Genomic DNA, 24,243 nt, shown 5'->3' on the forward strand with positions numbered 1-24,243 from the left:
TAAACCAATTTAATTTTATATTTTATAAGTTTAATATTTTAATTATATTTTATTAAATTTATTTAATATTTTTATAATTAATATTAAAATAAAAATATATCAAATAATATAAATAACTTAAATATAATTCCGATCTTTATAAAAAGAATTAAATAAACAACATCATATTTAACCTTATTTAAATGGAATACTTAATGTTATGTCGAAGAAACCGGTTTGTGTAACACACACATTCCACCCACTCTCTATTCTGTTTCTATCCTGACAGGATCACATGCACATGCAGACAACTCCACACCCGCACATCTTCATCTCACATGGATGGATCATGCACTTGTGATCTCTTCCCAGAGTCTACGTGACATATGACCCACACAAACATTTCACCCCTTCTTCCTCTCCCCACTAACACATTAACAAATTCATAAAAATACAAAAACTAAATTAAATAAAGGAAAAACCTTTCTGCCAGCTCTAACCAGATTGGTATTGCACATTCTTAAGATACCCCAAGAAAAAAAAATATTAAGAAAAAAAAACACCCTTTTCTCTTATCTCTGTCTCTCCTTCCATTGAGACAGACACCTTTGAATTGTTTGTTCCTCTGCCTGTCTTATGTCCAATGTAAGAGTGTGTTATAGATTATTACTCTCTCTCTCTTTCTCTCTCTTTATCTGCATTGTTTGTGGCTGTTGCCGTACAAGGTTTTGTGTGGTTTCCTTTGTGAAACTCATCAAGGTTTTCTTTCGGGTGCCAAGGGATTAAGCTCTCTGGGACATTCCTTTTTCTTCTTGCAGTTTTGTTTTGTAAGCGGACGAGGAGGTTGTGGGGGAACTTTGACAACCAAAACATGAATTGTATGGTTCAGTGAGATAAAGTTTTCACCTTTCGTGTGTTGTGAGGACCCAAATCTGTAGAATTTGGGTAAATTGGTTGGATGGTATTTTCTGTATTTTTATTGGAAATTGTCTGGCTTCAACTGGGAAAACATCTATCTTTCTGAATGCTTCCCTGCATTTCGAACTACAGAACTCTGGAAACTGTTTCATTCTTTTTGTAATTGTCAGGGTTAGAACTGCACATAATTGAGGAAAAGAGAGGAGGTTCATTTAATTTCTCTGTTGAGCACATGTGGATTTTCTTTCAGGATGTTTCAGGATAGTGATGGTCCTGTTAGCTTGTGAAGTTCTGGATTCCGTATTCTTCTATTTTGCACTAGAATAATATTCCTTTTCCAAAAGGGGTTTGCACACAGTGTTGTGTGAGTAGATTTAAGAGTAATAAATCATACAGCTTTATGAAGAGGGTGTAACTGATTGTGGTAGTTGAGGGGTCTAGTTCAATTGAAAAGGAGAAAGGTTGACATGGCAGCAAAACTCCTTCAATCTTTAGCAGATGAAAACCCAGATCTGCAGAAGCAGATAGGATGCATGACTGGGATTTTTCAGCTTTTTGATCGTCACCATGCTCTCACGGCTCGCCGCATTGCCCATAAGAGACTTCCTTCTGGTATTCTCCTAATAGGAACATATTCAATGTTACTAATTCAGTTGTGTTTTTTTGTTTCTTCTCTCTGTTTTTACCACTTGGCAATCTCTGATATGATTAATCATTCAATTAGTTGATTTTAGTGATAGCACTGATTAGTAATTGATCTTATCACATGGATGTCAATCTTATGTCAGTATAAGTTGCATTTGTGGATCGTATTTTATTTTATTTTATTTTTTGCTTTTCTATGAATTAGCATCTGACTTTCCCAGTTTGGAAGAGAGGGGATGTTTTTGCATTTCTTTTTAAAATTTTGTATCATCAGGTTATTTGATTTACTCTATATTCAGTAACACTACTTGATAGATTATTTTTGATAAACTTTTGAGAGATTTTATTTTTACAATATTAACTGTAAGTTCAATCTAAATCTTTGTTGTGTTGTATGCGGTGATCCTCTCTGTGAAATGGTCAGTTGATGTCCTTTGCATCACCATTGTTGGCTCTTGGTCATATGTTTCATTTTCATTGGAGTATTTTGCAACTTCCATCTAATGCTTATGTTTTCCTTAGGTAATTCACACTTCAGTGATGGAAGCTTGGAAAGAGATTCTAATAATATACACCATCGCCAAGCAACAACTGTACGAACCTTCCTTTCATCCACATTTTTTGCTGTTTGTAGTTAAAAATGACTGAATTAGGCTTTAAATTGAGACAGAAAAGTTTTGTTGCCATATGAGTATGCATTTATTGATTCTATGATATGCTATTCCATCACTTATGATTGAACTTAACTGCCATTTATAGGAGACAAATGTAGAAGATTAAGACTTGAGCATGTTTTAATCATTTTCTAGATTTATCATCTCATGTCATGGACTTCTGCACAATCATTTCTTTTTCTTTTACATGAAAACAATTTCATGTATAGTAGCCAGATACTTTCTAATGCTGATGCATGTATTTTAACTATCAAGAAATATGACAGTATTCACATGAAACTGGACTTACGGGGCAAACTGAATTCATTGCAGGATACTAGCTTAAACAAGGGTGTGAATGAAAGGCAGAGAATTTCAACCGAATCATCAAGAGCATCATTCTCTTCTTGTTCATCATCAGTGTCCTCTTTGGACTGCAAGGCTGAAGCAGAGGCTCCATTTGACCGGATTCTTTTTCCTGAAACTCCTTCAAGGGATGCAGCCATGAACCAATCAACCATCTCTTCCCATTTTGGATGTAACTCCCTTGACCTGAGGGATGTGGTAAAAGATTCTATGTATAGGGAAGCCCGAGGGCTGTCAGTGAAGACTACAGGCAAAGAAGAATCTGCCATTAACGGCATGAAGCACAGGGATTCACCGCGTCCTGTGCAGTTGCCCAAATCTGTTGATGGATCTTATAGAGGTGGAATAGATGAAAAACAAAGTGTGCCTATTGATCTAAAGGAGTCTATCCGAGTCCTTGCTAAACTTAGAGAAGCACCTTGGTATTATGCAGAAACTAAAGAACTTCCAAGATCATCACATGAAGTAAAAGATGGACCCTGGCATTCAAACTCAAAGGATGCTTCTTGGTTTGCTTATGAAGGAAAAGAAATAAGTCGTTTATCTTTTGAATCACGAGAGACCATCAAATCCACGCCAAAACTAAAAGAGCTTCCCAGACTTTCACTGGATAGTAAGGAAGGTTCATTACGCCCTTATAGTTCTGATTCAGCTACTCACCCGTCAAGAAACATTTACACTGGCACACCCACATCAAATGACAAATTCTCTACCCTACAACAGCCTTCAACAATCCCCAATCGTCTTCCTGGTGTTGTGGCAAAATTAATGGGCTTGGAAGCATTACCGGATTCCTCTTTGGCTGGTGACACTCAACCAAGTTCAACTGAAGCTTACTCAGCACAAGATAGTAGTCAGTTTCCAAGGTCATCAAAACCAGGACTTACCAGGCCACTCCGATTTTCTCATTCTCCGAAAATTTCATTGAAAGACCCAACTTCCCCAAGGCGAAAAAATTCTGATCTAGTAATGAAACCCATCTCAAGTTCAAGGTTTCCCATTGAACCCGCACCATGGAAGCAGCAAGATGGAAATCGAAGCTCCCAGAAACTGAATTTAAGGGGTGTAAAAGCTCCAGCGAGAGCACCAGATACCTTTCCTTCAGTTTATAGTGAGATAGAGAAGAGATTGAAGGATCTTGAATTCAAACAATCTGGAAGGGATCTCAGAGCATTAAAACAGATACTTGAAGCAATGCAAGAAAAGGGACTATTAGAGAGCAGAAAAGAAGAACAAGCTCCAAATGTTGTTGGAAGTCAAAATGAGTATGAACAAAAATCTACCAGCCAAGATCAGAATACCAGGTCATTAAGGCAACAAAACTCTCAGAGAAACAATTTTCTATCATCCACAATCAAGGGATCTGAATCAGCAAGGGCTTTTGAATCCCCAATAGTGATAATGAAACCAGCAAAGCTTGTTGAGAAAACTGCAATTCCTGCTTCTTCAGTCATTCCAATCGGTGGTCTTTCTGTTTCCCAGAAACACCAGAATGGCGGTGTGTATGTAGAGAATAAAACCAGTACATCTGCTACTCGAGTAGCAAAAGAACAGTCTTCCAGGAACATTCATCGGGATGCTTCTGCCAGTTCCATTGATAAGAAAGCAAATGGTAGTAAGACTACTAGATCTGCACAATCTCAATCTAGGTCTCAACAACATCTAAAAGAAAATAGCCAAAGTTCTGTGAAGCACTCAGGAACTGTGAGCCCTAGATTGCAACAGAAGAAGTTGGAGTTAGAGAAGCGATCTCGTCCACCTCCTCCACCATCAGATTCAACCAAACTCAGAAGGCAATCTGGTAAGAAGGCAACAGAGTCAGGTTCACCAGGTGGGAAACAAAGACCCAAAACCCCCAACTCGCGCCATAATGATGAGCAATTGAGTGAGATAAGCAACGAATCAAGAAGTTTAAGTTGCCTCGGGGATGAAATCTCTTTGCAATCAGACAGTTTAACTGTCAACTCAAAGATGGAAGTGGAAGTCACAAGTAGTTTAAAGTCTGTTGAAATTGATGACAGCCAAAGCCCATCTTTGAAGGGTGTGAAGCAATTGATTTCAGAGACAACGCAGAAAGTAGGAGCCATTTTCATCTTTATAATCAAGCTTTCTGATTAGCACAATGTGATAAAATTGAAAATTTAAGCAAATAGTATATTCCTTTTACCAATGTTGATAATGTGCATATCTTGCTTACTGTTCCAGAAATCAACTCCAAGGTTGGATGAGGCTGAGTCAGTTGCAGAACTTGGAGCAGATGCCCCAGAGCATCCAAGTCCTATCTCAGTTCTTGATGGATCGGTGTACAGAGATGATATGCCATCCCCAGTAAAGCAGATATCTGAGGATTCAAAAGGTATAGTTTCTGTCTTCTAGATAAAGAAACTAATTAAAATTGTTGGACAAGGTCTTAATCTTTTCAGAACCAGATGAGCATTAGGATGGATTGCAGATTTGTCTCTTGTCCATTTTATTTTTGAGTATGTGCATGTAGAATTAGTTGCTCTCAAAGGTAACAATGGTATTGGTACTAGCTAGAGAGAGCTAGCACATGCGTTACACATTGAAAATTATTATGGGCCATGACATTAAGAAAACTTTGGCTTTGTAAATTCTTCCTTGCTTAATGTGCATGTCCTGAAATTCGTCCTGAAGATTTGCCCAATAGATATCACTTGTAATCATGTGAATTTTTTTCACCTTCCTAATTATAATATCAAATTTTGCAGGTGATGATGGTCAAGATTCCAAAGAAAATGAGATTACAGATCAGTGGAACCCAGCAGAAAGCCTTTCATTTCACAGCATGGGATCAGGAGAGATCAATAGAAAAAAATTACAAAACATAGACCACCTTGTTCAGAAGCTTCGACGGCTGAACTCCAGTCACGATGAAGCTAGAATTGACTACATTGCTTCCCTATGTGAGAACTCAAATCCAGATCACAGATACATCTCTGAAATATTATTAGCTTCAGGCCTCTTGCTCAGAGATTTGAGTTCCGAGTTGCTGACATTTCAACTTCACTCTTCGGGTAATCCCATTAACCCCGAGTTATTCCTTGTCTTGGAACAGACCAAGGCAAGTAGTTTGCTTTCAAAAGAAGAAAGCACCCCGGAAAAAGATTCTAACATGAAGCTGAACAAAGAGAAATTTCACAGGAAATTCATCTTTGATTCTGTGAATGAGATTCTTGGTGCCAAATTAGGCTCATCCCCAGAGCCATGGTTTCTGCCTAACAGTAACAGACTCACCAAGAAAACCTTGAGTGCTCAAAAGCTCCTCAAAGAACTATGCTTTGAGATCGAAAAGATTCAAGCCAAGAAGCCAGAATGCTGCTTAGAAGATGAAGATGATGATCTGAAAAGCATGCTGTGTCAAGATGTTATGCTTGGCTCAGAAAGTTGGACAGATTTTCATGGTTATTTACCTGGGGTTGTGTTGGATGTTGAGAGACTTATATTCAAAGACTTGGTTGATGAAGTTGTGATTGGTGAATCATCTGGTTTGCGAGTCAAGCCACCAGTTAGGCGCAGGAAGCTATTTGGAAAGTAGTTTGTTCAGTTATTCCCTTTCTCACTGATGTTAGATCTATATAATTTTCTTGTCATTTGCTTATAAAAAATTTCTTGGTTCAAGGCATATAAGTTTGCTTCTTAGAGCTTTGATTATTTATTTTTTTGCTAAGATGTAAAGAAATTTGAGATACCATGGATTTATGGCATACATAATACATAAAAACTAAAGGTTCCTTATTTGAAACATCTTTGTGTTTCTCTCTTCTTCCATATTGTGACTTGATTGCAATGGTTCCTATTTTTCATGCCATGAATACCTTGCAACTTACGTTACCACTCCCTTGGTGCAGAATGCTGCATGATAAGTGTTTTCATTGTACACTAGTGTTTTTGTGAGAAAGGATTCTTAAATAATGATTAACAATTTTAAAACTTTCAGTTTCGTTTTTTAATGGTTTCTCAAGCAAATATTTTTGAAATTGTGTAAATATCTAGATTTAAATAAATAATTATTATATTTATATTGACATAAATATTTTGATACCGTGTTAAATATATAGATAACAAAACATTTACACATTTTTCAACTTTTTATAACCATTTTTTATGTAACACCAATTTGTAGAAGGTTGTAACTAAAAATAACTTTTATTTCACATCAAACTTGTTTAATCGTTATTAAAACGTGCCACGATTGCTTTCTAATTGATATCACACCTTTACTAGAAACACCATATTTAATAAGTGCTTCGTTGATCTTTTATTATAGTGAGCTAATATTTCTCTGAGGTGTCGCAACTTTCTTTATTTGCATAGTAGTATCTTTCACATCTTCACAATTTCCACATTTTGTACTTCATATTTCACTTATGTCTCAGAAAATTTCACCTAACAACTAGAGAATGTTTATAAATGATTGCATATTTTCTCTTGATAACTTATATATCCGAAAAGCAATTTGAGTTAAGTGATTTGTCTTCGTATTTTCATACGAAAAAACATATTTGAAACAAATATTATTAAACTTTTTCCCGAGCAATTAAACACAGAATAGAATATCTCGTCAAATTAACATTTACATATTTATATTCCCGAATTATTTATATAATGATTAATTGAGAATAACTTCTTTTAAGAATATCATCTTTAACTTTAATGATATTAATATTTTTAGATCTCAACATTCTTTTTTGTCTAAATCGTGTATCAAATAAAATTTAGTACGAAAGAATAATTCATTAGGACTATGTCTAATTCTTTTCCAAAAACTTTTGAATGATTGCACTGATAAGAAACTTTGATTATAACGAATATAGAAATCATTTTTGGTTTACACAATTACACAAATAACTCTTGATAATCTCTTTCAATTTTTTCCAAGATTAAGAAATCTAGTGTCATTTGTTATCACTTCTAGCTAGACCTATAAAAGACTTTAATAGGAAGGTTAATCTTGTAAAGAAAATGCATAGCTTAAGGTTCTTTATAGGTAGATTACTTCAAAAAGTGGAAGATACAAAAGTTATCACATTCATACAACAAATATGAATAATACAAGAAGAAAGAATATTTTTTTTACAAAAGAATGAAAGACCATATTACAAGTAACTTTTTTATGACACAGATGAGTTATACAAGACTAGACACAGTCAACATTTGAATGTTTGCTAGAATATCACTTATGATTTTGATGATAATGAATAATATTAAGTTTTGGTTAAATCTAATGAGCTTGCTAAGTATGCATTACGTAAAGTATCTCAAAAGATACATGATCAAGAGCAAACACAACCTAATGAAACATTGGACTTATAAAGCACAAAACAAGAACAAACACAAATGCTTAAAGTTCTAAATGTGTAGAAGAATAGATACACCTACATAACATAAAACAACTAAGTCAAAGACTAAATATTCATGCAAAATAGCATATGCACTCAAATGATTATATCTTTAAACGCATGAAAGAGCGTCTATTGAAGAGTATATATTACAATTTTTGAAGTAGATATTGATACACAAACAATTTAATTGCGAGTGTTGTATGCCCATTTCAATGCAATACATAAAAAAAAATATATAGCTACTTAGATAACTCACATTTCCCTCAACAAAAGGAGAAAATCAATGAAAGTTCAAACTAAAAGTTGGACATTTCTAATAAAATGTTAACACAAAAGAGAAAGCTGAAAACATTATATTACAACATAACGCCTATAAAAAGCCATGCTATGTAAGTGAATATTGATGATGATTTTTTCTTAATGTACATTTGAATATCTTGTCTAAAACTTCCTTCTTTATGTCCTATATTATAAGAGGTCTCTAATCCAAAATAAAGTAATGATATAATTAAGAATTAAAACCTTTAATTTCACTAAATTTATATAATGAGCCTTTATAGCTCAGTGGTAAAGTGTCAGTCTTGTAAATTGAAGGTCTGTAGTTCAATCCTGCATGAAGACAATTTTACATAAGGTTATAAAATTATTTTAGCGAAATTTATTAATATTGTTTTCGCTTGAAACATATATATTATTGTCAAAATGAATTTTAAAGATAATAGTGTCTTAGGAACTAAAATGAATATGGATTAAAAAGTGTATAGTACTAAAGACTAAAATAGATTACTCTTTAAATATAGAGACCAAATGTAAGGTTTATAGAAAGGTAAAAACTAAAAAAATTAAAGGTGACGTGATTTTTTTATTATGGTTTACTACTTGCCATTAACGAATAAGTTTTTTGTAAAGTGAGTTAATCTCTATAACATAAATAAAGGAATATTTATTTTTATATTTTAATGGATCAATATTATGAACACTTCATACTAAATCACTAATCCATAGTAAAATAATTTAGATTGAACCTTCGGAAAAACAATTTTATTACACAGTACAAATCTAGTATTAATGATTTTATCACCAAACCAGCCTCCGTAGCATAGTGGTAGTGCGTTCGCTTCGTAAGCGAAAGGTCGCGAGTTCGATCCTCGCCGGGTGCTTTTTTCTCTTTTATATGATCTAAATATATAGATTGGGCTCGTTACTCGTCTTCATATGCGAGACATGTGGATTGGGTCACACAAAAAAAGTAGATTGGGCTTGTTACTGCGTCTTCATATTAGGAAAATACTTAAAAATATCTAGTAATCTCAATATCTTTTTCAATTGAGAGCAAAATAAATAAAATAGACATTGTCGAAAAACTACTCTACGGTAAAAACATGGAATTATATTCTTAAAAGGTTAAGCTCATTTCAGCTATGTAGCTACGTTCTGTATGTGTGTTTAATTGCGTGGGTATAAACATTATCTCTAATGTTTCACCTTAGTAAAAAAAACATTCAAATTTGTCTTATGTTTTGATTTTGCAAAACCCAAAATTTTAAAAATTGCAATGACATTTTTTAATTATGTAAGTCCTTTAGAATTCAATTCTTTATAAAACCAAAGCCTAAACTCAAACATCAGTCTTATAGCTTCATTTTTCATTTGTTCCAGAACCGAAGCCTAAAATTACAACAAATATTTAAAATATTATTTTTTTATAGAACAGGGGAATAAACTTCAATTCTACTAATAACCGATACCTATTATGTAATATGCTTCAGTTATTAGTAAAATTGAAGTCTATTATCTTGTCAGGGTTAAAATTTTAGCAAAGTTACTTCCTTTGCCATTTGAACGCGCCTCTGCGAAATTCATCATTTCCTCCATTTTCATTTTCGGTTGAAGAACGTGATCTTCACATTTTCTCCTCCATTTTCAATCTTTTCTTTCGAAGGCAAAGGTCATCCCACTCGTTCATCTCCCTCGTCTCTCTCTTTTCATTATGGTCTTTCATTTCGTTCATCGCAAATCATTTGAAAGCAAAGGTCATACCTCTCTCTGTGAACGCGAAGCACTTCAAAGCCTCCACGCCACCCACTGTTTGAATGTGAAGCCTCCATAAACAAGGTACCATTACATTTCATTCTTAAACTATTAGGTACGCGAAGAACTTTTTTTTTCTCTGTTTCGTTTGTTAATCCATTTTGGTTATTTATTGAACAAGAACTATTCTTGCATTAAGGAGGCAAACCATTGCTGCACTTGCAAAGCATTCACCACTGTCAAACATCCTTCGTTGTTGAAGCATACAAAGCCTAGTCCCCCATTTTTCTTGTGTTTTCCATTATAGTATTGTGGTTTGGTTCTGGAAGAATTAGAGCCTAATATGGAAGTTTAGGCTTTGGTTTATAGCCAAACCTAAAAAATATCATTTTTTACCTTGCCTGAATATGTTTCGGTTGTAAAACTGAAGCACAATGTCCAAAATAATCGATGCCAAATTTCTTTACTACACTAGTGTCACCCAATTATTATTATAATGATTTTCTTGCCTTATTTGATACTTTTAAATAAGATCATGTTATATATCATTATACACTTTAACATCTCAGCATGCTGACATTCTGATATTCAAAATCCATCCCTCATTTGATAGTTACAAATCTTTTTGTTTGATGATTTTTTATGTGTAATAGGCTAATGTAGTCTAGTGTTTAGTTGTTTGAGATTATATAATAATCTTAGTTAACACCGCTCGATACTTGTTTTTGAAAATAATAATATGATATGATTTTTTTCATAAACAAGAAGGAAAACTAAATTTTTTTTGCTATAATTTAATTAATTTATTCACAATAAAATGTAAAATTTCAAAGAAATTAAATAGAAATTTCTATGAAATCATTTGAATACTCTCTTATAGTAATGTTCATTTTTCTCTTTATAAAATCATTTTCTATTTAAAATGGAAACACGGGTATCAAGCTCAAAATCATTTTCAATTAAAAAAGTACTTCAAATGCTCATGAATTAAACATATTGACTGTGCAAATTATAAATGATGTAGGTTCAAATTTTAAAACATTACGCCACTATTTATATATATATATATATATATATATATATATTATTATTATTATTGTGTATATATATTATTAATAATTTATTATAATATAAAAAATATGTACGATTTGTGTGTGAATGAAGAAAAACATGACACATGAGTTTTTGAACTCTTAACTCATTTACTCCGTGGGCAACAAAAAAAATCAAAAATACAAGATACATCATCAATATCTTAATTAAGAGACATTAACAAATCTACTTCACTTGATGCATACTTATTTAAATAAGTTATAGTGAATTATTTAAATATAAACGACTTTGACAACTATTAGTTATATCACATCTTTTGCTCCTTCCATAAAAAGTCTCCAACCTACTTTACACAAATACTAGACTCAGTTTTGTTCCTTGCATAAGAAGTCTCCTACCTACTTTAAGTAAATACTAGATTAATAAGTCAATTTCAATAAACATTTGTTACATCAATGTCATATTATAATTTCAAATGTTCTCATTTTATTATCGTGTCATTCTAGATATAACATATTGAATGAAAGAACTAGTGCAACATATATTGTCTTTTGTTTTGTCTTTCTTATAATTTTATTGAGTTGAGGTGAAATAGAAAATTGGAGGTTAAGAGTGCAACTACTAGGTTATACATTGGATAACAACCATTGTGGGAGTTCATATTAATAGAGGTTGGAATAAGGTAATATGTTACAATCAACTAATATAATTATGTAGCAAATTTTCAACAAGATACAACTGCTAGACTCACACACATTAGATTACATAAGAAATACATGGACAAAATATATTGTTATGACAAAGTAGTATAAATTTGAACAACGTTAGAGAAAAATTTCAACACCATGTGGTTTTTTTTAAGTGCTAAAAACAACTAAGTATAAAAACATAATTATGCCCCGTCTAAAAGCTAATGGTTAATCTCAACAATAGATCATGTAATATGCAAGTGTTTTATTTGACTAATGATACAATGTTGTGCAATATAATTTTATGTCTAACATAATACATATGTGCTCAAATGATAATCGCATAAGAATAATTAAAATGGAAACATATAAATGTTAATTCTGTTAGAAATTATGATTTCTCAAATATTACTATATATTAATTAGAGCTGTTAAAAGGGGTCACCCGACCCAACCCGACTCGGCCTGCGACGGGTTGGCCACTTAGTGGGTCAACCCAATCCGGCTCACTTATTAGCGTGCCAAAAAAATTAGAACCCGACCCGATCCACCACGGGTTGGCGAGTTAAACGGGTTGGCTCACTGGCTCACTTAATTAAAAAAAAACACACACACACACACACAATTTTTTTTCTTCAATCCCAAGAAAATTAAATTATAATTCTGATTAAAATCTAAATAAACTTCAATACAATCCAAATAAAATCCCAAATTATGTTAAACTCCAAATACAAACCAAAATCACAAAAATATAAATTACTATCTAACATCAAATCATTCTTGTCACTTATCAAATTGTAGTATTAGAGTCTTGAATGGATAAATCCACAACATTTTCTTTACCTTCTTTTATACCAATTTTTGTAAAATGATCCCAAACCTTAGAAGTAGTTCCCCTAGGTACTTTCTCTACCAAAATTTGTACCCTCATTATCAATCTCTTCTACGGTGGCAAAGAATCATTCAAATTATCATTAACACATTGATCATCTACTGTTTCAGAATTCATTTTGTTCTGTAATCACCATAAAAGTTAACTATATAAACAAACAACCAAAAATTTCAAGTAGCATAACTTTAAAACAAAATAAAGTATGAAGTGAAAGTGAGAGAGAAAGATGAGAGATAGAAATTAGAATTGTGAAAATAATGAACAATCAAATAATGTGAAGTCTGGAAGCAGTGGTTTCAAGACGACAACCACAAACAAAAAGATGCAATGGTGAATTAAAGAGAATAACATTTAGTTAGGATTTTATTTTTTTAATATTATATATATATATATATATATATTAATTTAATATTTAAAATTTATTGGCGGGATGAGTCGGGTTCTTAGTGAATTGGGTTCAATTTTAACCCATACTGAAATTTGTAATTTTTTTTCAACCCAACTAAGCCTGAACCCGTGATGAGCCGGGTTGGCTCGCGGGTTATAACCCATTTTGACGGCTCTAATATTAATAATAAAAATATAAAATAATATAATAATTATTAAAGTAATAATAATACTAAGACATATATATAAATCAACGAATATTAATCAAAGACCCAACAACTACTGCACAAGGCAATACAAATACACAATACACAATCATATGTGTTTCAAACCATATGCGTTTCTCTCCCAAAATACAACAACTCGTCAGATCGATTGAGTGGAGCGAATGATCACTGAACCTTATGAACACCACTGTTTTAAGAGATAATATAGAGAAGGAAAGAAGAACACTCTTGAGAAAACTCTAGTGTTTATTGTGTCTGTTGTTGTCTTTTCCCATGCACCTAAATGGTATTTATAGGTAGGAAAAAGAGACACAACAAGAATAAATAGTAATAAGAATATAGCCGTTAGTCATAAATGACATTAACCCATAAAATTAAAAGTCCATAAAAATATTAATAACAATAGAATTTTATTTTAATTATTTTTTTTAAATTATAATAAAATATTTCCAACAAATTCTATGTTGCAAAAATATGCTACTTCCATCTTGTAAAGAAATTTGTTAAGCAAAAGACAAAGTCAGATAAAGGATCTCTTAAACAAAGAACTAAATTTATTTTTCGTTTGGCAATTAGTTGAACTAAGCATTGTAAATTTCGCAAGAATTGCTTAATTCAAACAACAATGCAGTTTGGACAAATGAAGGAAATGCAAATTGCCAAAAAAAATATAAGTACATCAACTATTGCGATGTTGCATAATGAAAAAAAAAACATTTCTTGTTACATGGTCTACATTTAATGCATCCATGAATGTCAAGCTCTTCAGAAGAAATAAAAATGATTAAAAAGAGCTCAAGTAGCTTAAGGACCAAAAGTGAGTTTATAACTACTATTTTCTTCAAAGGTTATATGAATAAGAGAGTGATGACTATTTTTCAACAACCATTTCCAGCAAGTGTACTGGTACATAGTAGTATCAACAAGTGTCGTATCCACAAGGATTTAGCAAGTATATTGGTAGTTTGATTTTTATGTTTTTGTTTGATAAAAGGTGCAAGTAAAATTAAACAGTAGTTTATTATAGATTGAGTGGAGTAGGGGATATGAATTGATTTCATTTTATCTTCTACTACACCACTATCATCTTGTTTACTTACTTTGCAAATCATTCAATGTCTTGAGAGTACTCTTTCCACGTAGATCTAGGTTCATCTCTGAATGCACTAGAACCTAAGGACTCCAAACCCTAGTGTGATCTCTCTACTCTTGGTAGAATGAGTCCTTGCATTAATGTGCAAGACAAACTCCTCCAACATTCACTCTGGTATGCCATGAAGCATTTGGTACACGTATGATGATTTGATTGGATCACAGTTTGGACCGGTTTCTCAACTCAAAATCCAAGCCAATTAAATAGATGAGTGATTAAGTCATCATTAAGCATAAATCAAACCACAAACAATTGAATGAAAGCAAAGATAAATACCAAAGAAGTAGAAGTGAATAGAATCAGAATTGATTACATCAAACCTGGACACGAGGGAGTTCAGCTACTCATAGAATATTATAATGCAATTCCAGCAGCATCTACACTAAGAGCACCTCCCTCGTGCCTCACAACCCTATTATGTCCTAATACTACATTATGGAGCCTTCACTCAATGCTTAAAATGAAGACTCAAGGTCTTTATTTATAGGAATTTTTGGGTGGTGCTCAGCCACAGGGGTTACTTCACAAGTGAGTTTCCTCCTCAGCTCAGCCCCTTGTCTTGGTGCTTAGCACGTGACCTTTCCTTCTTGGAAGGGTTTCCTTGGCTGCTCAGCCTCATGGATTCGAGCTCCAAGTTTCCTTGCAAAGAGGGTTTTCTCACGAGGCTCAGCTCCATTCCTTATGCTCAGCCAAAAAGTCCAAAATATGTTGTCCTATATTTTTTACTTCCATGGCTCAGCTCTAGTATTGTGACTCAGCTGCATACTTGATATTTTCTTTTATTTTCTCTGCAAAACAACATAATAGCATTATAATTCATAAAACTCTATTTTTCAATATCTCATTCTATATCTTAAGCTAAAGATATTTGTTTTGTACACAAATAGTACCATTTAATACATGATAAGTGTCAATTTCAAACGAAAAATTTACTTCTTGACAAAAATTTACTTCTTGACAAAAATTTACTTCTTGATATTTATTAGAGAAATTGTGTTGTATAATGGCAAAACATTCCTAATAAACCTTCTAAGTCAATCAATAACTTCAAAAAGAACATTGTTTATAAAAAAAAACAAGAAGGGAGAGCATTACTCTTACCTTCCTCAAAATATAATTAACCTATCTAGTAAGTAAACATGTGATCTGGATCACAATCATTCAAACCTCTTATGTTATTAAAGTGTGCATGTTTGACAAAAAATAATAACTGTTGTTACTTGTTCAATTTATTGATGTATGAAATGTAGTTAATAAATTACTAATAATAGTATAACTGATTAAATAAAACTAAATTTAAAATTATAAAGAACTCAAAGTACATTTTTATTTTTAATCCTTAAAAGTTTATATATATATATATATATATATATATATATATATATATATATATATATATATATATATATTGAAATAGAAATGATTATTCAATTTATAAGATATATATTTAGTTTAAAAGTGCAGTAGTTCTAAAGAAATTAGTTTGAAATATATTTGCATTGAACTGAATTAGATTTAGATTGCCTAACAGACTGAATTATTTTAAAATTTGAATTGAATTGGTATTTTAATTTAACTTTTATATGGCCATTACTTCTAACTAAAACTACTTAATGAAATTGTAATTTAAAGAGTTAAAGAATATTTTAATCTAAGTCAAAATAAAATATTTATTGATAATAATTTAAACAATTTTTATAATTTATTCAATTTTTTTTAAATAGTTCAATTTGGTTCAATTCAATTCCTTTTATTAATTATAAATTTAAATTGTGAAACTACTTCTAGAATTCAGTTATTTATTTATTTTATACATTATCAGAAATACAAATATGAAAAATGTATCATTTTAATTTTTTTATTTTTTATTTACTTAAATTGGCATCTAGAAGAAGAACCCAAAGATAATCTCTAATAAAGAAAAAGTCAACGAAATTTAAGTCTCATTTATATCATAGAAGTTCGAAATATGAGAGTAGTATAATAAATTTACTGATATGTGTTCATTATTATTATTGATTGCAATTTTTTCAGATTTTGTTTTGTAAAGAAACGAACTGAGATAAATAAAAATAAAAATGTGGTCCATTCTGTAATGTACAAACAACATATAAAATATACACAGGACCACACAGCCAATAAATTTTCTTTAGTAGGCTTGACGTACTCAGTCGGCACGCCTACAAAGCTTATGCAAACTCGAGGACCAAAGCTTCTTAAAATTCAATTTCTTTTTTAATTTTTTTCATACCAACGTGTTATATTCTTTTGGCTTTTGCTGGTTATAGTTTGTAAATTTGATCTGAAATTAATGTGTAATCTTTCTTTTTCTGGAAAATTGTTCCCTCTTGTACTTCACATATATGCATACAGAGAAAATCCTACTTTAGGTACGGTACGTTAACGGGTAAGGTACAGATAATAGTTCTTCATATCTTATCTATCGGATAAATATCGACCCCTTTATATATGTTTAAATATCCATTATGTGAATACCTGCATATTTTTTTAATATCTATGGATATCCATAAGTATCCATAGGTATTTACAAAAAGAAATTAATATTTAAAAATATATTTTAACAATAAATTTAAATAAAAATACAATACATAATATTTATAAATTTTAAACAAAGAGCAAATAACTCATTTAAATAATATTGAATGATAATTTATAAAGAAATGATGAAGATTTTTTAAAACCAATTAATAAAAGATAACTCATTTAATTTTAATGTGTTAATGTTTTGATCATGTTTTTTTATTTATTTTTTATTTAAATTAAAATATAGTGGGTACTTACCCTTTTTAAGTGGTCGGATTTCATTTAAATCTACATAGTAGAGTTAATGACCATGGTTAAATTAATCTATCGTCAAATTACATTTAATAAATTCTAATTTATAGGAAAATTTACATCCAACATGGGTTACGTTAACCACTACTAAGAAATCTGACATTCCAAAATTCATCGATCATTACATGAAAATTTATTAAATTATATATATTTTTAAAATAAATATAAAATACGACAAAATCATACTAAATTATTGTTCTGGTACATCCAATAAGTCACACACCGCTTATAAGTCGAGGTCAAACGTCTCACTCGAGGACAAGGGTAGTTGTCGTCCCTACAGACGACGCCAGTGTTCCGATCCGACCCAAGTCGATCCGGCATCATCGCTAGGAACAATCACTGCATTTCTGACTATTGTCCGCTTTAGAACATGAAATTTCGTCATGTTTTTGTCCTTAAAAGGTGTTTTAGACGATGGAATAAGTATTTAAAATGCACTTGACTGACCTCAACCTCTAAATAATGTGAGACTTATTGGGTAAACAAAAACATTTATGATAAAAATTACATTCCACAAAACATTGACAAATTATATTTATTATTAATTAAGTTTTAAATATTTTATAACTTTAAGTATTTTTAATTAAATATTATTAAAATTTTGTTCTATGTCTGTAAAATACTTTTAAAATTTTGGTTTAAATATTTTACTTTTTGATTTTATAATTAATGGGATGATATGTTTTTCATTTTCAATGAACTTATTTTTTCTTTTATTAATTTTCTTCAAATTACTAACTAATCCGTTCTTTCTTTTTCCATGAATAAGTTAATCAGTTGGAAAAAATTGAAAAAAAATGAATTAATTGAAAAATTAAAGAAAAAAAATAAAAAATACCACATAATTCAATTTAGTGGCGAATCTTGATCAATAATTTTGGAAAGCCAAAATAATTTAGTATAAGTGTAACTCCAAAAAATATCACACATTAGATAGTCCTATATTTGAAGACGTTTTATTGAATCACCTTCCAAATAATAAATATGAAACTCCTCACATGTGTAATTATTCTTTGAATCTTAATCTTAAGAAAAAGTTCCTCTAATTGAACAATCACATTAGTAGTATCATGCTTCCATGTAAAGAAGTTGAATCTATTCTTTTAAAAAATAAATATATTTTTTTATTTTCATCAATATATATATGTATATATATAAGTTTAAGATTAAAAATGATTTATCATAATCAAATAAAAAATTCAAAGACACAATCATTAAAAGAAAAATTTATGACAATCAAGTCACAATTAAAACCGGTTATGAAAAAACACAATATTATTTTTTCTTTTATATTCATAAAAAATGAATATATAAAGGTTCATGAAATTAAAAAGATGATACTAACTATTAAACTAATATTTCACTTATCAAGTGAGACAAAAGAGAATTACTTTTTTTCTTAAAAAATGGAAGAAACCAGATGGAATAATGAAAGTAAAGTAAAAACAATAAGTCTGTATTTAACTTACTTTCTTTTTCATAAAAAGATGTGAGTGTGAAAGATAAGTACAATATTTGATAAACTCAAAAAACAATAAAAATAAAATAAAAAATATCTTAATAAATATTTTTAGTCTTTATTATACTTTATTTTATATATTATTATTTATTAATATTAAATGTTGCATTATAAAAAATATAAAAAAGATATGTAATTTAATTTTCATCAATTTTCAATGTATATCCTATACATAATTTAAAAACTTTAAAAATTTGAAATATATAAATATATACTAATTTTAAAATTTTCTAAAAATTTTGGGAAGCCATAACCCGTCCCTTAAAGGATCCATTCAGTGGCGGAACTTCAACAAAAATTTTAGGACACCAAATTATATTTGTTATATATAAATTATTTTTTTGAGTTAAAAAAAGTTTTCATTTTCTTACATCATTTTTTCTATTCAAAACAAGCACTCATAACAATAGAATCCAAAAAATATGACAATAATATATATAAAAAAGTAGCATAAAATTTATCATCAACAATAATATATTAAAAAAAAGGAGCAAAAGTTACTTTCCGGGATCACATTCTAAAGCATTTAAAAATTCATTATATACAACTTTAGGAACTTTAGAGAGTTCTTTTTCATTTTCTTCAATTTTTGGATTCTCATAAAGTTTCTAAGGTTTATATGACATAGATGTACTTTTTTCATCTTCATCACAAGCCTTCCATTTAAAAAAAATCAATTATTTTACTCTTTGCCATAATTTTTCTAATATAAATTTGTCACCCCTCACCTATTTAGAAAAATATTAAATTATGAATATCCTAAACTAAATTTTAAAACCAAGACTCAATATTCCAAGAAAAATAATAACTTGTAGATTATTAAATTCCCTTATCTTAGAGATTCATAATCTTGTTCTTCACTTATACGACTTAAAAGTCTAAAATAGCTCTATCTACTTAAAAAAGAGTTTGATGAACAATTAAAGCATGATTCTATGATCTTTAACCGATAGAGATATGCCTAAAGCGTAAAAAAGGCACATATTACTTCGGAAAAAAAAGAGTAAAAAATAAATTTATTCAAAAGAAGAAATTGTTCAATCCAAAATATTCCTTAACTCCTCAATTTTTTTCTGGTGCAATTTGATTTTGAAAGTAATACAAAATTGATGATGAAAATTGAAATAGAAACAAAAAAAGAGGAAGAGATAGAGACACAAAAAAAAAACCAAATAAAGAAGTAAAAGAAATTATAATAAAAAAGAAAAACATAATTTTTAAATTTAAAAAAGGTTTTTTAAACTAAATTAATATAAATAAAATTATAATATATAAAATATTTTTTAAAAATATATAAAAAATTAGAAAAAAAAATGTTGGAGGGAGCCATGCTCCCCTATGTCAACACTAAGTTCCGTCCCTGGATCCATTAACCTCAAAATCAAAAAATAAGACATTTAGACAAAAATTAAAAAAAAAATATATATTATCAACACTGAATCAAACAAATAGTTTTAATACATAATTATGTTCAAAACTTTATCAAGCAAACTTAAAAAGAATTTCCATAGTTTAAGCAAGATAAAAGCACTTGAACTATTAACAAAGTAAATCTTACACCTGTTGAACTTTAAAAATCAAAATCCTAAGAGAATTCTCATAGGTTCTTGAATTCTCCAGGACTTTCCAAATGAAAAACATAGAGTAGAGTATGCAATAGAAGAATCCAATCTAAGCTTAACCATTAACATTCTGAATCTGGCAAGACTTTTTTCTGGTGTTGCAGTATGATTTTGCAGCATTAATTATAAATGATTAGTTTACTGGTTTTTAATTAATATATATTGATTGATCAGTTACCGACAATGGGAATTTGCAATTTCATAGAAGATGAATGTGTAAAATAATCTGTATCGAAATATCCAAATATATATTTGACAGCTTAGGCATTTATTGAATGGGTCATTATGTTGTGAATATCTCACAGTGGTGATGGTGATATATGCATTCATTCATTAGCGAGATACTCACAACTCAGTGGACAGTGGTGATGATGGTACGTGATATAGCGTTTTCAGTTTGCACGGAAAAGCAACAACTATCTAGTACATCATCTAAAATTAGTCTATAGTTTTTCCTTCTATAACGTTTATATATAGCAATCATTATTTTCGACATGCTGTGAGGGATTAATTGTTTGTGTATTTTCTTTTTAGAATAAATTGTCACAATACCAACTCTTCATGCAGGACCCAATTCTTTACTTATTATTCGTTAGCCAATTATCAGTAAATACCTTTGCACTTATTCACAAGAGAGAGAAAAAAGAAATAGCTGCTGCGTCAATTCTTCTTCACCTTAACTCATTCTTCAAATTGTCAAAAAAATAAATAAACCCTACATAGGTTGGAAATGCAAAAGAAAGTTCAATAACATATAAGATCAAGACTCATCAATTTATTCTCTTAAAGTTTTTAATTGAAATTGATGTCAATTTCTTATGTAAATTGAGTTTTAGTTTCATTGGTGTTGTGTTTTCTCAGTAAATCCTAATTCAGAAAAGACTTATTAGTAGTATTAAAACTTATGGTTAGTTTTAGTAATCAGTTCGTACGAGTATAATATGATATCGAAAGTCTTTCTGATAAAAGGTTTAGGTAAGCGTGTCCTGTTAAGATGACCAATGATACGATTAAGGGATAGTTATAGTTGAAAATACTTTCGCTTGAGGGAGAATGTACCAATGTGGAAGGGACTCACCCTTGAGGAAAAATTGTTAGGAATTTAAATGTGAGTCTAAGTCCCACATCAGGTAGAAATAAGAAAGTTAAATAAGATATAAGGATCAAGACCCACAAATTCATTATCTTAAGGTTGTAGATACTGAGTGATGATTATTTTAAAGTGAACTTTAATTGTATTTTGTAAGAGGTAATGCTACACAATACAAGTGTCACTATTGATACATATTCTATTTTTTGTTGATTAAAAAAAAAAACATAAGATCAAGCTTTAAGAAAAATAAACAAAAATTCTTTTACAAATTATTGAAATAGATGTGCAATTTTTGTTTAGGTGGAGTTTTCACAGATGTTGAAATTCAACTTACTCGAATGAAGTAACTGTCTTATTTGTATTATTCTTATTTGTATTATTTCAAGTATTACTTGTAGTCTTTTATATATATATATATATATATATATATATATATATATATATATATATATAAATTTTTTCAAAATAATAATGTATAGTTTATGTTTTCAATGTCTATTTTACATAATATTGTTTGGTAAGTGTAATGATTGATTTCATACCTTATCAAACACACTTTGAGATTGATGCATTACATGTTGATTGATTTTCTACTTTATTGAACACATTTTTAAGATTGATGTATACAATATATAACTACAAAAAAACTGAAATTACCAACAGAATTTACCGACGAATATGTTTTAGTCGGAATATTTAAATTATTGACGGATTTTATCGATAAATTTTTATATTTTAATTACCGACAAAAAAAATCCATCAGTAACACAGATTTCATTTATCGACAAAAAAATTCGTTGGTAAAATCCGTTGATGATTCAATTTTTTTTACCGAAAAATTTACCGACAAAATTATCCGTTGCTAAAAGGAGTGGAAAATTTTCTACCCAAATTTGTATTGTGGATAGATTATTCCGTCAATAAAATTCGTCGATAATTTAAAATTTTTTTATTGACGTATTTATTTGTCGGTAAAAGAAGCAGGAAATTTTTCACCTAAATTTGTATTGTCGACGGATTTTTCTATTGGTAAAATCCGTTGATAATTTCAACTTTTTTTTATCGACGAATTTACCGACGAATTTATCTGTGGGTATGTGGGTAAAAGGTGCAAAAAATTTTCGGCCCAAAGCTCGCCTTAGAAGAAGAAGAAGAAGAAGAAGAAGTAAAAGAAGAAGGAGAAGAAGAATTAGAAGAAGAAGGAGAAGAAGAAGAAGAAGAAGAAGGAGAAGAAGAAGAAGAAGAAGACGACGACGACGATGACGACGACGACTACGATGATGACGAGGTAGCGACGATGACGAAGAAAATGAAAAAAATGAAAGAGGGAGGAGGAAGAAGATGAACAGTACATGTTATTTACCGACAAATTTTTTGGTAATTATTGACGAATTTTTCGGTCGATAATTATTGACGGATTTTTTCGTCGTTAATTATTGACAAATTTTTTCGTTGGTAATCCGTTAATAATATTGATTTAACAATGTATTTTGACCATTACTGACAGATTTTGACCGTTGATAATATCAATTTTTTTTGTAGTGTATGTTGAAATTATTTAGTGGATATTATTAAGTAATAAGCCTAACTCCACTCACATAAAATCAATTTGTAAAGTGAAGTTTGCACTCCATTTATATATTATTCCATTTATATATTATGAAATTGTCTTATTATCTCTAGTAAATGTGAGACATTCAACAATAAATTTTATATTTTGATGATTGAAGCACAATCAGATGAGTAGATATAATAGTAACTTTACCGACTACTATATATTCCTAGGAAGTATTTTTTTAGATAAAACTAACTTGATCAAACAATGAAGCTTTAGTGATGCTTAAGATGAAAAAAATGTGTTAGTTAGATGATTCTCAATTAGTAATTAAACATGTTACTAGAAATAACAAATGTATGACTTTAAATTTACTTAGCTAGTTTACGAAAGTAATTCAATAACATTTCTTTCGAGCAATTTAATGAGAAAATTGAAAACTAAAATAAGTTAGCATAAATTGCTTTAAGTGTAAACTTTCAAGAGAATTTCGAAAAGTTATTTCAAATTTAAAGAAAACTTCAATATCAACAAAAATTTTATATATATATATATAATTATTCTCCTAATGATTGTAAGGAATCAATAGTGCTTTTTTAGTGCTCCTAACAGTCATGTCAATAAAAAAGGTTTAAATGTCAAAAGCAAACAATTATATTATTTTAGTTGATGTATTACATAAAAAGGAAAGGTGTTGATGGAGTGTTTCTTTGATGTTTAGATGAGACATAGGCATATATTATTACAATGGCCAAAATATTGTGGGATTTAAGGGTATAATATGATTGGAGAAAAGAATAAAAAGGATGTTAATAATAAGGATTTTTTTCCCTTCAGTTTTAAAAGATTGTATTGAATATCATAAGTCGCGTGAGGAATGTCAAAGTTGGATTTATATATTGAGTAGGTTTTGATGAGTGAAATATACTCCATAATAAAATCTCAGTCATTTAGTAAATGAAAAATCGATTTGATTGGACAAATATATCACATTCATTGAAAGGACATAAATATGTGATTGTGGTTATGAATTATATATAAAATAGAAATATATGACTAATTTTATTGATGAATACATAGTTCATCGATTTGGAATAGCCTAATCAATCACACACACTAGATTGAGTTACGATAGCAAAAGGTGGTCTGATAGCAGAATCCAAAAATATAAAATTGTTAGCATTAACACATTATGCGTAAGAAAATGGTTAAGTTCAAGTTGTTAATAAAATATTGATA

General features: G+C 30.0%; 1 protein-coding gene and 1 non-coding gene across 3 annotated transcripts; both read left to right on the forward strand.

Annotated features, from left to right (window-relative positions):
• Positions 1-475: 475 nt before the first annotated feature.
• On the forward strand, positions 476-6,324 carry TRM4 (LONGIFOLIA protein). Of its 2 annotated transcripts, XM_028046960.2 has the most exons (6): positions 477-624; positions 759-1,509; positions 2,065-2,135; positions 2,529-4,637; positions 4,767-4,917; positions 5,291-6,324. In XM_028046960.2, the coding sequence occupies exons 2-6, from the start codon at positions 1,365-1,367 to the stop codon at positions 6,115-6,117; spliced, it is 3,303 nt and encodes a 1,100-aa protein (XP_027902761.1). In that variant the 5' UTR covers positions 477-624; positions 759-1,364; the 3' UTR covers positions 6,118-6,324. The 2 variants fall into 2 exon arrangements, with proteins under 2 accessions (XP_027902760.1, XP_027902761.1); XM_028046959.2 differs by having other exon boundaries at positions 476-1,509.
• Positions 6,325-9,012: 2,688 nt separating this feature from the next.
• On the forward strand, positions 9,013-9,084 carry TRNAT-CGU (transfer RNA threonine (anticodon CGU)). Its single transcript has one exon. It is a non-coding gene; the product is annotated as a tRNA-Thr (tRNA).
• The last annotated feature ends 15,159 nt before the right edge of the window (positions 9,085-24,243 follow it).

Source organism: Vigna unguiculata, chromosome 9, assembly GCF_037176805.1.
Source record: "Vigna unguiculata cultivar grain cowpea cultivar isolate G323 ecotype 2 chromosome 9, ASM3717680v1, whole genome shotgun sequence".
Taxonomy (NCBI): Eukaryota; Viridiplantae; Streptophyta; class Magnoliopsida; order Fabales; family Fabaceae; genus Vigna; species Vigna unguiculata.

Bases quoted from the DNA above. Each gene is read 5' to 3' on its own strand.
- TRM4 (XM_028046959.2), top strand. From the start codon at position 1,365: ATGGCAGCAAAACTCCTTCAATCTTTAGCAGATGAAAACCCAGATCTG. The intron at 1,510-2,064 runs GTATTCTCCTAA...TGTTTTCCTTAG, and splicing joins CCATAAGAGACTTCCTTCTG to GTAATTCACACTTCAGTGAT. The intron at 2,136-2,528 runs GTACGAACCTTC...AATTCATTGCAG, and splicing joins ACCATCGCCAAGCAACAACT to GATACTAGCTTAAACAAGGG.